The sequence below is a fragment of the Acanthisitta chloris genome, unplaced genomic scaffold, assembly GCF_000695815.1.
Source record: "Acanthisitta chloris isolate BGI_N310 unplaced genomic scaffold, ASM69581v1 scaffold29333, whole genome shotgun sequence".
NCBI lineage: Eukaryota > Metazoa > Chordata > Aves > Passeriformes > Acanthisittidae > Acanthisitta > Acanthisitta chloris.
The window spans coordinates 22,944-40,531 of record NW_008665862.1 but is presented as its reverse complement, the minus strand read 5'-3'; the positions used below and the strand labels follow the sequence as shown (position 1 = coordinate 40,531).

Sequence of the window (17,588 nt, the reverse complement as noted above, 5' to 3'; positions counted from 1 at the left end):
CTGAGCAAACACAGCCCACAGAGCTGGATTCAGCCCCAGAAGCAAGATTGGAAGCAAATTGTCTGGATCAGGTCCAAAACCCCACAACAGCTAGTTTCAAAGCAGAAAGGAGCTCTATGAATGGTGCACGTGTGATTCCAACAACATGACAGCCAGTTCTAAACTGAAGGAGAACTTACTTCCAGGCCCGTCTTTGATCCTGGGTCCCTCTGACCCTGTCTCTGCAAGGATGTTGGCATTGACATTGTTCTCCATATCCATTGTGTCCAAAGCAGGCTCATTTTCTTCCTCAAGGTCAGGGTGGCAGAAGATCCACTCCAGTGCACGCTCCAAATTGTTGTTCTGCAAGTCAAACAATCAAAAGAGCAGCTTTTAATACATTCTCTAGCATCACACTGCCATCAGTCTTTGAACAGAGTAAGGATCATGCTTAACAGCACTTAAAACTTGCAAGATACATACTCTACCTCCATGGAAAAGAGTACTCTAAAGCACTCAGCAGAAGCTTGACAGATGGAAAAGAACTAATCCCACACCTAAACCCCATGGCCTCAGGTTCTTATCTTGAAGATTCATAGTCTTTAGGCATGCACATTATTTTTCACCAGACAGTAAAAGCAGGTAAGTTTTCCTCACTGTCTTCCACACTTTGTCATTCGAGTGAAACACACAAAGCACCTTCCCCACTCTCACCAGACAATTCAGGCACCCCACACTTTGCCAGAGTAGTTCTAGGTGCATCACCCACTAACTGGAGTTTTACACATGTTTCAAAGGCATATGAGCATGCACACATACAAAGCACAGAACATGAAACAAAACCCAAGTGCTATCAATAACCCATGGAACTCACTGTTGCCTTCAGTGCTTGAATTGCTAGATTTCTTTGGAATCCCATGGAAATTATAATTGCAACCATCTCTTCAGGAGGTTGGTTATCTAGCCCTACAGCTCCTAATGCAGCTGCCCCACTGGAAGCAACTTCTCCAAATGCAGGCATGACCAATGGCTCAGCAAAGTCTGGAACAAGTAAACATTCATCAGTTCATTCTTTTGCCTTACTGAACTGGAATGTCAACAACAAACACAAACAAACAACAAGCAGGACCTCAAAAGCAGTCCTGAAATCAATGCAAGTTCATTTCACTGGCATCTAAATTGGGACTTAGATGTGTTGAAAGCCTTAAAAACAGCAAAATGAATGTACACATTACAAAATATCTAGGTGGACATGCCCATACTGAGCAGACTGGCATAATTTGGCACATTGCAGAAGTAAAACAACTGCAGGGAAGCAGCAAAGATTGGTATGGAAGCAATGATGACACCAGGATAATAGACAACCCAGCACGTAGATGTAAAATGAACTGACTCCATACCTGAAAATGTCAGCTAAGCCCAAGTGAAACTCATTTCCCATTTACAAAAGCGACACAAAGCCCATGGTGAAGCATGAACTCAATCAAATCTGGAGTTTCCTGGCAAGGGATTGCTCAGATATACTTAATGCTGAATCATGAGTCCAAATTTTGCATGGATGAAACACAGAAGTGGAGAACATCTAGCAGCCCTGTCCATCACTAGGTAGCCCAAGTTCTAAGTATGGCATGAATGCTCTAGCCTGAGCTAGAGAAGGCTGACATGGAAGAAAAGCATCTGGACCACAGGATTCTTTGTACTTACACTTGATCACAAGTCAGCTTCCCCCTTAGCAGCATGGACCTAGCCAAAGGGTGGAAACACAGAGCTGGTCCACACCATTGGTGAGGACAGGAGAGTGTACTTCTGGTGTAGCTTAGTTTGTTGTCTTCTTCTAGGCAGAGGATACCACATAATGGTCAAGATCTGCACATCCCAGGAGCAGCTTGGGAAAATTCACTCACACCTCCAGGTTTCCCAGGTGGGGAAGGGGCCATGGTTTCTCTGTCACACATTACAAAATTTCTACTGACTGCCAAAATACACAACCAGGAAATGAGTTTAACTTATACCTTCCAATCACTGACCTGGTTCTTCCATGTGTGCAATGATCCAGTTGAAAGCAACTTCAGCTCCCAGGTTGCCTGTATAGTACACAGCTTTCCGACATGCTTCCAAAGGAAAGCCCATCTCTGCCAGCTGCATAACTGAAGACTCATCAATATCTAGGGCTACAAGAAAGGACCTTCTAAAATATAAAAGTCTAATTTCATCCACTGTGTAATATTTCTTATTGTTATTCATGGTGCCACATATTACAGTAATTATCGCTTGGATTTGGTTTAGTACTTCAATAAACCCACAGACACAGGAAAATAGCCTTGTAAAAAGCATTACAGTAGTTGTTATGGCCTTACTGATAATCTTTTGCCCCAGTAATCTACATAGATCATTAAACCTTGATGAATTCCTGCAGGACTTTATTAAAAAACCTCACCACTGTATTTAAGGGGGTGAGGAAGTTAGGTGCTGAGGTTAGCAACAGAGAGCAGGCAAAAGCAAGCACCTCCCAAAGGCAGGATCTTGCAGGTTAGAGAAGTAACAGCTGCCAGATCTAGCAGTCTCCAGTTGAAGTTCACCTCTGAATGACAGGGCCTGACAGCTTCAGATGAGATCACAGTCCAGAGGAAGGCAGGATCAAGCAGCTGTGACCACCAGATCTGCAAGACCCTCCTGAGAAGCAGCAGGTAGAGGAGCATTTCATATTTTGGTTACCCTGATGCTACTACAAACCCTTTGAGAGTCCTGTGCACATGAAAGTATGTGCTGAACAAGTACAGAAATCAGCTGTTATTTAGAAGCATGCAGGGCAATGCTTTGTGCATCTCTATGAGGTGAGAGAAGCCATAAGCTGAGCAAAAGCATGTCAATATTTTAAGCAGCAGAAATACCAGTCTCAGACAAATGAGATACGTACACTCCATGAAATGGTTCGTCATACGATCTGAAAATTAGAAGGGAAAAAAACAGGGAAAAGGACTTACATGAAGGCTAAGTAGTTCCACATGGGAAAAACAATTCCATATTTTCAAAGTCACAGAAACATTTGACCTCATAGAGACAGGGCACACTCATCCTTACATCCCTGATGGTTTTGTCACAAGTTAGAGCAGGGATGTTTGTGCACAGTAATTTCCTTAATTCAGAGCAAAGTGTCACTGGTATTAAAAACGAGTATCAAATAAAGCTGATGGCTGGCCTAAGCAAGAATGTGTTTTGTTGTAAATAAAGCACCATCACCCATGCATTTCCACTAAAACTAGGTCAGTCCATTCAGCAAGAGGGTAAGAAGGAATAGGCCTTTGTGAGAAACCTATAGAGATAAGGGACAAAATTATAACCTTTAGAAAACTCAGTTGTGCCATATCCTTGCTCTGACACACACTTTTAGCTACAAACTTCCTTTCACATACATACAGCTTGACATTACACCACTTTTATTACAAATATCCAAGCAAATGGGGGAATTATGTCATGAGAGTAGTTGCATTACTGTCTTCTTATTAATTGCTGAGGCATCCAAACTTCAGTTATCTGAAGGAAATTGCAACAAGCTGAGTCTAGGGTCACACTATAAAAACTTGATTTTACTTGCTATAAACCATTTTATTCTCTAAAGAAACCCAGGGAATGAGGAAGGAGGATATTCTAATATTCTTGTTTCTGAACTTTAGCATAAAAGAAACAGTATTTAAGGAAAAAAAAAGCAGCATAGCATGCTTATCACTTCCCTTTCTTTCTGCTCTACAAATATTTTAGTCAGCTGTTTGGCATCAAATCCTTGAGACAGAGGCTTTTTTAATGGGCTGTGCAGCCCACATGCATCCAGAGAAGAGGACTATGCATGCATGCATAGCTGATAGGGCCTAATAATTCCTGTAGTTTAAAAACTGAGTAAGATTCTGAATTTTAAACTATGCCTGGAAAATGGTTATCTTAAATTGTAGTTCTTTGTGTAGTAAGTACTGTTGTACTGTGAATTAATCAATTCTGCAAACACGGTGTGTCTGTTGTTCCACCTTGAATCAAATTGTTCCAAGTCATCCAAGTAAATTCTGTGACTGAGGAGAGCATCTGCTCAGAACTGCAACACTAAAATCCTACAACAAATAATTATAGTAAAAGAGAGATTTTAAATTCCTTCTGACCAGGATGGATCAAATACTGTACTCAAGGGAGTATATAAGAACCAAGAGATTAGCTACAGTACCACCCAGAGTACTTTATTACCAGGTTTTAGAAAACATTTAGTATAAAATTGCTCAAAAGGTAACAGTAATTTAGTAACACCTCTTATGCAAATGTGAGGACCACGTGGATTAATGCTCCACTCCATTTCTGACACCTGTCATAAGACACAGCACAGGGATCTGAGACCAAGTCCTTTGCACTGGGCCCTGGGAAGTGCACACCAACTTTACTGCAAGGCAGTCATGGACATGCACTGAAGGTTATTTGGAGAGAGGCCAGAACAGCAGCATCAATTATCAAACCTTCTAGCAGAGGGTGCCCCTGCCTCTAGTTGGAGGTGTCCCTGCCCATGGCAGGGGGTTAGAACTAGGTGATTTTTTAAGATCCCTTCCAATCCAAACCAGCTGGTGATTCTATGATAAATCCTGAAAACATCAAAGCAGAAAAGCTGAAAGAACAAGGGTTGTCTAACAGGGAGATAAAAAAGGCTGTGGGGTGTTATAGCAGTCTTAAATTACAGAAGCAGCCTTAAAATACATAAATTACAGCTGCTTTTATGTCCGTAGTTCCAAAATGTGAAGATTAGAGAGAATCCCTATGTGCTAGAAGAAAAGTGGAATATATGAGAGACTGAGCCAGTAAATACCTTTTGGGTCATCAGGAATGACAATGGGAGGAGCAATGTCTGGAAGTTCCTCTTCTCCTGGCTGGAGGCCCCTGGCCCGGAGGTGACTGATATCCAGGAAATCTGGCATGTCTACAGAAACATCTACACAAGCAGAGAAACAGCCACAGTTTATGCACCCAGCAAAATGACCTTGTGGTGCAAACTATACCTTCAAACAGGTGACTCTGTTTACTCAAGGTACAGAGACAGCCAGGATTGTCCTTCTGAAAACAGCTATTTGAGAAATTTGGAACATTATATGTTCCAAAAGCACAATTTGGAGGTCAGATAACATGAAATTGTGCTTTAACCCCACAGACCTGATGGATTGGTTTAATTTGTCATAAAATGAATGAAGATTCATTTAGGATCTTCACAGTATAAACTTCAGACTCAAACCAGGTCCTCATTGCAGAGCAAAGCGTGTATGCCTGATAATTATCTTAGATAGAATCAGGAAAAGGTAAATATAAAAAGCACATACCAAGCTTTTTGGGTATCCAATCAAGGCCAAAGGTGAATTTCTTTATCTGCACCACTAAATATTCAGGAAATGAAGCAAACCGAGAAGTCCTGGGAAGGACAAGAAACACAATTCATTGAAACAAGGCAACAAAATCACAAGCAGCACAGATTTCAGTACCTCATGCACACTGAGATGACTAACTTTAGCCCTGACTGAGATCAATAGTGATGGATTTTATAAGCACTGGTCTCACAAAAATAGTTTACAAGTACAGTGGAGAACTATGGTAGCAGCTTTCTATACATTCATATGCTGAAAGTCAGCCTTGCAGACAACTCAGTCATGGGAAGACTACAGAAAACAACAATAAGTAGTATTAAACTTGCTTACTCAAATTGCTCTGAATGCCAGGAAATAAATTTTGAATGACACATTGGCTGGAACTTCAGGGCGTGGGCTTAAAACACTGCTTGGACAGAATGGAGTAACACTTAAATCTGCATTTTATTCACCACCTTTCTAGTAACAGTAGCACTGCCTATGAGGTATCAGCCCACCTATACAGCATTTCATTGAGCAAGGATAAAAATAGCTGTCATCTCTAGTTTTTCACATGGAAGTGTTATTTTAAAATATCTACATAATATTCTTATTGAACCACTATAATATTTATCAAAATAGAGGATGACTCTTGAGTTTAAGAGCATCCCTGATATTTGCCCACTTAGTGAAAACAAAAAGTTTAATCTCGAACACAATGTATTGTATGTACCACCATTCTCTTTCTCTATGCTCCTATTTCCCCCCACATTTCATCTTCTCTATCCTTCCCTTTATCTTCCACTCAAACATACCATCCTTTCTTTTAAAGCACCTAACTCTGGCTAAAGTACAGCAAATGCACAATAAATACAAGCCCTTCCTACCATACTATGAATAATTACTTTCTAAATGCTTGTGAGCACCACCTTGCAATTTTAGTGACTTTATCATTTGTGACACAAAACTTTGGAATTTTAAATGGCAAATTATTCTTCATCTTTCAATATTTTTACAGAGCTAGGGGATGTAGAACAGCCAAGATACAAATTAACCCTGGATCTACTTAAAGACTAGAATGTTCTTCCAGCATGTTCATGGTTAATAAAAAACCCTTTAGATATCTGCTGCTTTTTCCTCCAGCACCTGTCTCCTAATTTTCAATAAAATACCAGTGAAACTGCATGCTAACACGGCAATGAGTCATTGATATGTTAAATGATCTAAAAATTGAAGGTACCTAGCCACAGCAAAGCACTTGCAGAGCCCAGTATTCAACCAATTCTTGCTGCTGACTTAAAAACAGAACTGGATAAGAGACTCACTCTTGTTCTCAGCAAGAAACACTGCCCCTGATCTCTACCTTCTGTCCTGTTTCTTCTTGGTGCTTTTTTAAGCCCAAGATGTTCTTGGTTCTTTTATCCACCCCGTTATAAACACACAAGACAGGTTTCTTCTTTTATATGTCCATCTCGCACCACGGCCCAATGTAAGTGGCAGCAAACTTAACAGAAGCAGCCACACACTGTAGCATAAAAAGGTGATGTGTTGAAACCAAACACAAACAATAAATAACATTAAACATAATAATGGCAAAGTTTTCAGCTCAGCACTTCACAAATGCAAACATTTCCATCCATCTAAAGAACTTTCAAGAAACAGTCTTCCTTTGTTCTACCTTGCTTTGTTGCCACACAGTGCCCTTAGGCATTTGTAGTAGAATGAAGACATCAAGAAACTAAGCACAGAGATCCAGGCTGTATCTCCCACCCCACAATACAAAGCTCTATCTCTAGTTGATACACTGGATTCAATTTTAAAATGTGGGCAAATAATTAAGCTACAGGCATTTGAAGTTCAAGCTCTTAACAACCAGACTGCATCACCTCTTGGAGTCTGACAGTTGAGAACAATTTCCTGCTCAATTTGTCATTACAACTCTTCTCAGGCTTGACCTACACATCACATTTATGAGCCCCAAACACTAATACAATGCCAATCCCACTATGCCTTTGTCTGTTTCTCTCTGCATCATGTCCAGGTAGCAAGATAAGCACAGAGCACAGTTTTTAACAGGCAGCCAGACACACACTTACTTAACTCCTGCAGATTTTGCTTGAAGGGCACTGCTCCAGAAATCCTCTACATTGCTTGGTTCAGAAAAGGCCTGCAGACATGCACTAAATGGGATCTTGGCACGGACAAGCTCTGGTGGAGGTCTCCTTGCAGCTTCTGCTTCTCGCCTCTTCAGTTCATAGGCAATTAATTCATCTGAGAAATACACACAGCACTGAAAGCTAAATGAACATTGCTGTGGTTATGTGTTCCTCACCACACTTATTTTTGCAAGTTTTAGAAATGCAAAATCCTACTTAGCAATAAAACTTTTACATGGCTTTAACTAGACATCAAATTTTTTTGTCTGCGTTGGGGTCAGGAGCTACACTTAGCACCCCATCTCTGTATTGAAGGTTTCTGTTCATGGTGAAAACACAGAACTGGAAATACTGGGTAACAGGCAATGAAAATCTTGCCATGACAGGCTGAACCCTGTGTGAACAGTAACACCAACTATCCACTTTATCAGGTCAATCTGAGCTGGAAAGTTATTGCTGTCTATGTGCGTCATCTGACTTTCTAGACAGGACAGGATTATGTATGATCTACAAAAAGTCCTCACACTGGAAAGCTGAGCAGTGCCATATGGTAAATTCATAAACTAATCTATCTCCTGAGTCACTACCTGGAAATAACATGCTCTTTTATAAGCAACAGAATCATCACTGATACTGATGAACAAAGATTGCAAAGTTCTCCTAAACTTACTGTCCAGTACAAGGAGTTGTGGGCTAGGTGAAAAGCAGTAGAATTCTCAACCTTGTGTTATTTCAAAGGATCTCATCAAACAATCAAAACAGGTCCTTCTGGCTTTAAAATACTTTAAAAGTTGAGATTACCTAGGAAATCAGAGGCACATCCCCTTCCTAGTGCTCCTGTGATGTTCCCTTCACTTGTACCTCAAGCACACATTTATTATGCTGGTCTGCAAGACTCTTCACCACTGATTGCAGGGGCAACCACGATTAGTGAGTGCCTCCCTCCTGCTTCCAAATCTTCAAGCCTGCTTGGTCATTTTCTCCTTTCAAAGCAAGGATGCTTTTGCAGGCAGCTCACAGGCATGATGAAACTACTCCTGTATATTAAAATCAACATCCAACACTTCATCCTTCTTCCCTCCACTCCTAAAGTCCAAGACATCCAAATTGTGTATAATTGGATTTATAGATCTAATATATAGGGTCTTATATAGATCCTACATAGATCTTATATAGTTCTTATCCCCCTATTCCCTATTATCTCATTAAATCTTATAATCAGCTGCTAATGAACACAAAGCAGATTTGGGGTTTTGGCTGGTTTTCTTTTTGGGGGTTTTGTGAGTGTGCATTTTCACAGGATATTCATTAGCTAGTGTGTTCAGTTTCTTCTTTATAATGCAGAAGTTTTTATAACCTGTTTCACTGTCCAGGACAAAGGAAATTCAGTCCTAAAGGAGATCTTTGGGCACACACAGAGAGAAAACAAGGGTGAGTAAATTGTACTAGAAGCAGTGTGGGACATCCCTGGGTCAAAGAGTCTAGTTTCTTTCTTTACCTTTGTTTGTTGCTGCCTCCATGGCAACAGGTAACTGCATGATGTAGTCCACCCTCTCTGTGTAGCGAACCTTTCTGGACTGGCAGCACTGTGTGCGCTCTTCCACCAGGAACCGGAAAACATCGCTCGGGTTTTCTGAACCCACAGGATTCCTCTGAAAGGAATATTAGACACAGTCACATGATGATCACTAAAAGGACCAGAGAACCCAAGGGCTGCTGGTTCTCCTATGGCAAGCACAAAGACAATGATCTTGCACCCAGATCTGGCAGCTCAGCTTGTGTTTGTTTGCATGCAGAACCCTTGCACCCACAGAGAATATACTGAAGCCCACAATGTCTGTACCCACAGCAGAACCTTTCTACATATAGGAACTTGCAGAGTATGTCCCTCATGAATCTGACTGAGTCAAGGTAAACAGAAGAAGGTAGGAAGGTGGCAGGTTACAATAAAGATAGAAAGCTCAGGTAAATAACATGGACTATCCTTTCAGCAAATAGAATTGCTCCTACCACTCTGAATCTGCACTGAAATAGAGTAAGCTCCTTGTAGTTCATTATCCAGATGGGAATGTCATACAAATAATATACCTTCCCTTTGTTGTTCATGTTAATGTCTGTTATCAGGCAAGAAACAGAAAAGTGTCTTCTAACCACCCTATAATCAGTACATGCATTTTGGGACATGCAACATTATGCATGCAAATGTGAGCAACTTCATCTAGAGACTGCAACACAAGAATAAACACCCTTGATTCTTGGGGAAAATGGGAAAACGAGGGAGGAAGGGTAGACAAGAAATGCTTTACATCAAAATTGCATGTATTTGTAAATTCCTTTTCAGAAAGACAGCATTAAAATTCACAGTATAATTCTTTTACACACAGCATTGAACTGGAGCTCAGTGGAACTTAACATTTTATACAGAAATATTCAACAGACAAACAGTCACTTTGCTTTCAGCAGGGGAGTCCTTCCTCCCATGAGCCAGTGACCTACAGCTGGGACTTGTAAAAGAACTGGACATGGTAATTAACTTGCTCCACATGAATTTGGAATAATAATCATAATACCCAATTCATTAACATCCCATGACAGACTTCAATATCATAAACAAATGGATAGCATTGAAGGTCACAGATGTTTATAAATCTTATAACTGTACAGTGATTCTTGACCCCTCTGTATCTCTTACAGTTGTTATCAGCACCATTGGCTCTGTGCATGGTCATATAAGAGCCTGAAGTAAAGAGAAGGAAGAATTAAAGGAACAAACGTTTCTAAATCAAAATACATTTTCATTCGTGCCATTTTCTACATATCCAAGGCTAAATACACTATAATTACAAAATGAGCCACTCATAGAACAGTTTTGCCTTCATTGTCTAACATAGTCAGAAAAAGAAGGAGCAATTTATATTTTCTCACCTCTACTAGATTTATAAGATGTAGGAAAAACTCCTGTGCGTCTTGTTGTCTATTAGAGGAAAATTCTGGGTGGCCTTTACTTATAAAAGCCTTAAACATTCTGGGAGATATTCCATTGTGCTGAGGCTAAAGAAAAGAAAAAGAAGCCTTTTAAAGAGAGATTTTTATTCAATTCTGGACCAAATATCCCAAAGACACCACACTACATCTATCTATGGCCCATTTCTGTCACTGGAGAAATGATAGTTTCCATTTCATCTAGTTTTTGGTTTTAATAAAAATGGAAAGGGTCTTGAAACATGATTTGGGGGTTTTAGAATATGTTTTATGACATAGTTCCTACAGCATTTACTCTATCTGATTTTTCCATGGCATTTTCAAGTTAAAAGAGGTTACTGGAGGTTAGCTAAAGGTTAGTTTTCAGAAAGGCTGAAAGGCTACATTGTTTTATAACATCTGACATTGCTTTCAGAACTCTGTGCCAGTGCATTGAAGCACTTTGGTATATCAGCTAGCAGCTTTACTCAGGGCAAAACCTTTCCAGAGACCTCTACAGAATCAAGCAGAGAACAACTAATGTGTGCAGCATGCAGTCCCAAGAGGATTGGTAAAAGCAGACATGGATTTGCAATTTGCAGGTGCTGGTCGTGTTGAAAGACCTTAACTTACTACATTTAGCCATTTGGTTACATCAGTAAGAAACTACCCTAAATTAGAAAATCTCTAGCTTTCAAGAGAGGCCTAGTTTTGACTTTCCCATCCTCTATACCACTTTAAGAAGCCTCCCCAACCATTCCAGACCCTCAAGACAACACTAGCTATGATGCCCTGCAAACAGCACTTTAGAAAGGGTCAGAATCTTTTACTTGGATTTGCCTTCATCCTCCATGAAACCAAATAATTTGCAAGACAATCCAAGCAGAAGTATAACCTTTAGGATCTCTCAGAGGCTGTTAAAAACTCAGCCAATCTCATTCATTACTATGGTTGCACTATCATACCAATATAGAAATAGAAAAAGCAGCCTGAAATAGAAGGCACATAAAACACACACTAGAAGAGCAAAATTTTATTCTTTGTTTTGTCACGGTACTATATTCCTAGACCCACTAAAATCAGAAGCAGATTCTCAATTTTAATGCTTTTTACATTTCTGGCAGTACACCAGCAACCACATTAGGGCAAGATGCTCCTTAAAGGCTCTCATCAAGAGAGAGTGTCTCAGTATTGCTTAGACAAGGAGATGTCTAAACGGATTTCTGAATCTTGGGTTATATATTGCTTCAGTGTCCTCAAGTGCCTTTCATCAAAGCTAGGACTGGGGAGAGGAATGCATAAAGCAGCTCACATTACTATATACCAGGCTTCTTTCTATGCCAGAAGCAAGAATATGGCACACTTGCCCTGCTGTATAATGTAATGAGTTTGGAATCAAGCCTTGTTTCCACCTATACACTTTGTACTCAGGCTTTGAGCAGGAAGCAGAGAAACATGCCATGTGTGACAGTCTATAGAAAGAGGATTGAATCTTGCAATCTAAACCCTTTCTACCTCAAGGACAAAAAAAGAAAATAACGGAAGAAGTGTTAAAGCTCTAAACTGAAAATCAAGTCCCAGGTGATGACTCTTTAGGGTTTCAGCCTCTTTTTAATGTTAAAGTGGATCCAAGAAAAATGCTGCCAGTGCCACAAATATTCATAGAATACCTAGCATACTTTCCCCATCAACAGTTGCAAAACAGTTTAGCTAAATATAGATTGTGCTGGACCACTGCAGATCTCTTATGAATGCTTTTGCAGGCAACAACTCCCCAAAACTTTGGATGAATTCCAAAGACTCAGAAAGCTAGAGAACTTCTTTGCATGTAGGAGGGGGAAAAGTAAAGGGAGAAAAATAAAATGAATAATTTATTTTACAGACACAAAGCAGAAGCATTTGAAAGCAATGAAGGCCTAAAATCCTATGCAAACAAAAAAGCACCACCAAACTGAAAAAAACAAAGATTTGTATTCCCAGAGTGAAGGAATGGAGAAAATATCTACACCTGATTTTATTTTATATTTTTTTTAAATTAATCTATAATACAGCAAGGAACAAAAGCTGTAAAAAGCTGTTTCAAACCTAGTACCTGCTACAGATGCTTGATAAGGAAGTAATTCGATATACGTAACTAAAACTTTATTAAATTGAACTTATGAACAACACAAGTACTGTTAAATGCCAGTAGATGACTACCACTACTACTTGACAGGGTTTTATACCATCTATCATTAAAAAGTTCTCAGTATCTCGTTTCTAGCAGTAGCTGTTGAGCTAAATGTGGAGGCGTAGCTTTATTCAGGTCCCTGAACCTCCAGCACATTATTCTTTATTCACACCCTGTATGTGTTTAGAAAAGCAGCTCAGGCAGTACACATAATTTAATGTATGAAGTCTGATGACATCTATTCCTTAGTCCCAGTGGTGTGCTGATAAGTTTCGAACTTCATTTTAAGGAAACAAGCAGGATTCATTTGTTCCAAAATAATGTCAAAGCAATGACTCAGGAGACACAGACTTTCAGGTCATGCAAGTTGCTCTGTACCAGATGCTCTTTCTGTCCAAAGGTTCGTTGGCATTCTGATTTCAGGAGAAATTCCTACATCACTAATTGATAGATGATGGTAGAGGAAAATATCTATTTCCATGGAAACTATCACCATGCTTCTGACAGAAACATGCATTACTTCCATGACTCCGCATGGCCTCTCCATCTACATGAAGCCCTCCAGCACCACTTAAACTTGTATTACCCAGGCAGCTTCTCCTGAAATCAGGTGGACATTGTCAGACACTTCCTGAAAACAATTCTTCAGCTCTTTACACTACTTTCTGAAATTTAAAGAGGATTTAGAACGTTGCTTTCAAATACTCAGGACTCTCTGGATAACACTTTTTCTTTGTTCTTCAGAGAAGATAAACATTGCTTGTAAGTTCCATGAACATTTGCACTCATCAGTGGAGCAGCAGAATACTTTATTAGCAGAACCAATGCTTGCTCTAATGCTTTGCACAAATAGCCCCTGACTAATATATCCCTGACTAGTATCCTGCACATTCCACCTTGCTAAGCATCCCATCCATGCTGGATCCACATGTGTTGTTCAATGCCCAGCACCTGTTCCCTTTTCTCAGGATATCACTTTTACCTAGTTACCAGGCTGTACAAACTCAGTTAAATACCTTGTGTTCTTCTTTCATCACCTGCTCAATAAGCTCAGATTTCATGGGTGGCTTAGAGTATTGGCCTGAAAGGAGGCCGTGTCCCAGTTTAGCCCTGTAAGGAAGAAAGTGGTGGGGTGGAAACAAACGTAAGGAAAAGAGAAAATCAGAGAAGACTTATTTCAAACAAAAGAGAAGTTCACTGCCTTTGACTCCTTGATGAAACATCACTACCTGCAACTAAGTGGTCAAGTCTTCTCATTCTACCTTGTGCCATATCTCACTTTCAAAGCCCATGAAAAATGTTCTTTTGCCCTGCCATTACATTATCTATATTCTATCTAACCTGACTAAGTAAATCATTTAGAAATGTCACTTACATCTGAGTGTTGAAATCTTGTGTTGGATCAAGAGGAGAGTAGTCAAATATTCGTGGAAGATTTCCCACATACCTGGTCAGCAGAAACATTCAAATATTGCAGCTTAATTATTCAATCTATCCCTGGTGAGTGCAAAAATAATATCATGCAAAAATAATAGTAAAGAAATTAGGAAACAGACATTGAGCTTTTACTTAGAAGCTTCTAACTATAAAGGATATGGTTGTGTTGTTCATCTGGAATTTAAATTCTATGCCCTGATCTTTCAATAGCTGGAGGATGATGTTGCTCAAAACCACAGAGCTGAGTTGAGAACCAATGTATTTTCTACTCCTAACCAACATCATCAAATAAAGTCCAAATTTGCATCAGGATGAAAACATGCAAAAATAATGTTTCTATTGAGTTTCCCAGAGAAACAATTCTGACAATAAACACTGAGGCCTTGCAGTCAGTCTGTTGGAAGGCAAAGCATTTAGCAACACACTCTGAACATTTCTTCACTTGAGCACAAGGGAAAACAGGCTAGGCAGGTATGGCCATGTTGCCTGGTCCCTCTTTCATCAAAGATCTCCACTAGTTTGTTGATGAAAAGTCCTCCAAGTAGCTCCCAGGACCGTGATCTTCCTTAATAAAGTCCATTTTGATATTTTTCAACAACGGAGATAGAAGAGCTGGAAGTTAATCAATCTACAGACTGTACTCCATAGGGCTAACAAAGTAAATAAACACAAGTTTTCTCCTTCTTCTTCTCCAGAAGGCAACAGCTAACATGAAAACCTGGAAGGCTTTCCAAAATCTAAAGGCTTTACTTCCAGCACATACTGCTGTGGAATGAAAGGGCACTCTGAATTTTATTTCAAACCAGACTGGCTTTTATGAAAAGGCATCTCTCTTTGGAGTCATGTCTTCGGTTTTGCTCAGTCAGGGGTATTTCATATTCTTCTACTGTGCTTTTGTCTTTTCACTCTCTTAATTATTCAGTGGAAGAATACACATACACTACCCTTTTCATGAATTTTTTTTAATTTTAATTAAAATATGCCTCTGATAGTTTCCCTCCTTAGAGCCGTCTGGAAAAGATGCTTTGCTTTGCACTAACATGGATCAGTATTAACATGTTTGTACTAGTTTTTTGCACAAATCACACTGAAGCAACAGAATGAGTCCTGCAGCAATCTGAAAGTATGGGCCAGTACCCCTAATGATGATACCAAAATAAATAGAGATATGTACATATGCATATAAAAAGCAGAGACAGAGCCACCAAACTTACAAGGTGCCATATGATTTCCCACTGCTGAAGCTAAGGCAGTAAGTCATGGTGTCAAAGGCAAATTGGGTTTTCTGTTCTAACCTTTTCCAGACCGGACCAATAAAAATCACTAAATCCTCTAAGCAGCCACTGAACTGACTGAAAGAGACCTGTTTGCAGGTGATACAAAACTTAAAATGCCTTTTTTCTTAGAAAAGCAACAAATTGAGGACTGCAGCAGCTAGTGACAAGAAGTAGTTTGAAGCTACTTACGCTCGCTGGAACTCTGGGATGCTGAAAATGGCTTGCATGACAGCATTGAGGTAGCAGCTATTTCCCAGGTTCTTCATGCCAGTGTATCCTGGGCCATACATGGGCTTGAGTTTCACACCAGCTTCCTGAATTACTTCCCATTCTGAGACTCTTGGCTTTATATCATTATCTCTTAGCCCATTCTCTGTCTGAAAGCAACAAGATTTTCTTTTTAATTTAACCTCTGCAACAATTACGCAGCTGCCTTCATCATCACCAACTCTGTGGTCTATACTCCAAAAAACAGAAGAGCCAAATCAACGGGCAAGGGGAGGTAAATCCTGTATGTAGGGGTGATCATCAGGGCTAGAAAGCTAGCAGCTTCTTCCTCCAATACATCTCTTAACTCTTTACCACAAGCCACTGGCTCTTTGAGTGTTCCCAGTTGTGCCCTCAATCCCAGCTGGGAGCTTCACTTCTTTCAGGTCTGTGACCTCAAGCCTCAGCTCAAACACTGCATTCCTTCAGGTTTCCTATTCCATTTGTAATGGCCAGGAATAGCTGCTGCTGTAGAAGCTGGTGCTAGCAAACAAACCACATGAAAAGCTGCAGATCCAAGAACTCTTCCCTTCTTTCAAATGGGAAAACCCAAAATTTGTGCCACTGAAGTTTCTCCCCTTTACAGCTCAGCCTTCAGCTTGTAGGTACAGGTCACTACAGTGTTATTTACTGCTACCACTACTCCACCATTTCTCTAAGAACTGTTCAAACTGGTTCAAAGACCAGAGGTGAAAGCTTTGCAACAGGTGAGACTAAGTTTTCAAGGTTGCTGAGTGAAACAGGTTTTCCTGCAAACACACAGGACAGATGAAACTTTTTATTCATTATATTGGCAGGGACATTAGTATACCAAAAATATTATTAGCACCACTAACACTTTTCAAACTGCAGTTTAAATCTTCTCTGTCATATCTATTATTATTATTTTTCTCACCACTTGGACAATGAAATACACTAAACCAGTATCAGGTTTGATAATTTTTAATAGTTTTCATGCTCAGTACCTTACATCATTTAAACAGAACTGGAATCAATACTTACTAAGATACAAATTATTAAAATGAGTCTACTCATATAGACACACAAATGTTCAGGAACAGGACCCTTTTTACCCCAGTCCCTTTCTAGCATATCACACCCTAGATCACACTGCTTTCTAGACTTCAGAGAATGTAATTTTTTCATTTTGCAATGTACTTCTTAACAAGACCTAAACTGAAACTTACACAAAGAACTTTCAGTCACTTTTTAACTTATTCATTGCTTAGCTTCTTTTTGCTTAAGGCTTGTATCTGTTTACACATGCAATTGGCTTTCTTTCACTCACTGTAATTAAATATTCTAGATACTCTTCTCTAATTGAATGTTCTCATCTAGAAGGCAAATGGTACATAACACAGGAGAAGTGAAAAACATAAACTAAAGGCCACAAAGGACCACTTTTGGAAGGCAACTTTTGGATTTGAGAGTAATGATTCATATTCAAAACATGAACTGGCTGAACTTTACAAACCTAAGTACTATCATAAGTCTGAAGGAATTACACAAATAAGATACAAGTGTCATTCTTCTGTTTTTCTCCCAGCCCCAACTGAACAAACAAGTAAACAATAAACTAAATAAAAGATGGGTTTCCTACCACTTGCATCTGCAGCATATCAATTCCAAAGTGTGCCAGATGTTTCGCTATATGTGGATCTAAAACAGGCTCCTCTTCATCAAAGGAATAGACATCTACAAAAGTAGAGAGAAACCAGTGAGCTCTAGTAACAAATGTTATTCCTTCTCTTTGTTCACCAACATTGCATTCTCAGTACAGGGCTGCCTATACAGGATGCCTTGTTCATATTCTCCAAGTTTGATTATGGACAGCAGAGAAGTGCAGAGATATCCATGTAGCTCAGTATACACCTTAAATGCTCTCGACATAATCACCTCAAGTATTGTCCTCAAAATAAATTACATGTCTTCACAGTATTAAAACTGAAAAATATTTCTAGTGATCATAGGACTTCCC

General features: G+C 39.6%; 1 protein-coding gene across 1 annotated transcript in view; it reads right to left on the bottom strand.

Moving 5' to 3' along the window:
• Positions 1-17,588, bottom strand: part of USP13 (ubiquitin specific peptidase 13 (isopeptidase T-3)) — a gene marked incomplete at its 5' end in the record, with an annotated part of 39,078 nt that overhangs the window by 2,401 nt on the left and 19,089 nt on the right. The window contains 13 exons of the mRNA XM_009071910.1: positions 180-342; positions 854-1,020; positions 2,007-2,150; positions 2,897-2,923; positions 4,817-4,939; positions 5,322-5,410; positions 7,439-7,613; positions 8,997-9,150; positions 10,424-10,549; positions 13,646-13,739; positions 14,005-14,076; positions 15,533-15,720; positions 17,211-17,305. Of these exons, the coding sequence (XP_009070158.1) occupies positions 180-342; positions 854-1,020; positions 2,007-2,150; positions 2,897-2,923; positions 4,817-4,939; positions 5,322-5,410; positions 7,439-7,613; positions 8,997-9,150; positions 10,424-10,549; positions 13,646-13,739; positions 14,005-14,076; positions 15,533-15,720; positions 17,211-17,305 (1,617 nt within the window). The remainder of the gene's footprint in view (positions 1-179; positions 343-853; positions 1,021-2,006; positions 2,151-2,896; positions 2,924-4,816; positions 4,940-5,321; positions 5,411-7,438; positions 7,614-8,996; positions 9,151-10,423; positions 10,550-13,645; positions 13,740-14,004; positions 14,077-15,532; positions 15,721-17,210; positions 17,306-17,588) is intronic.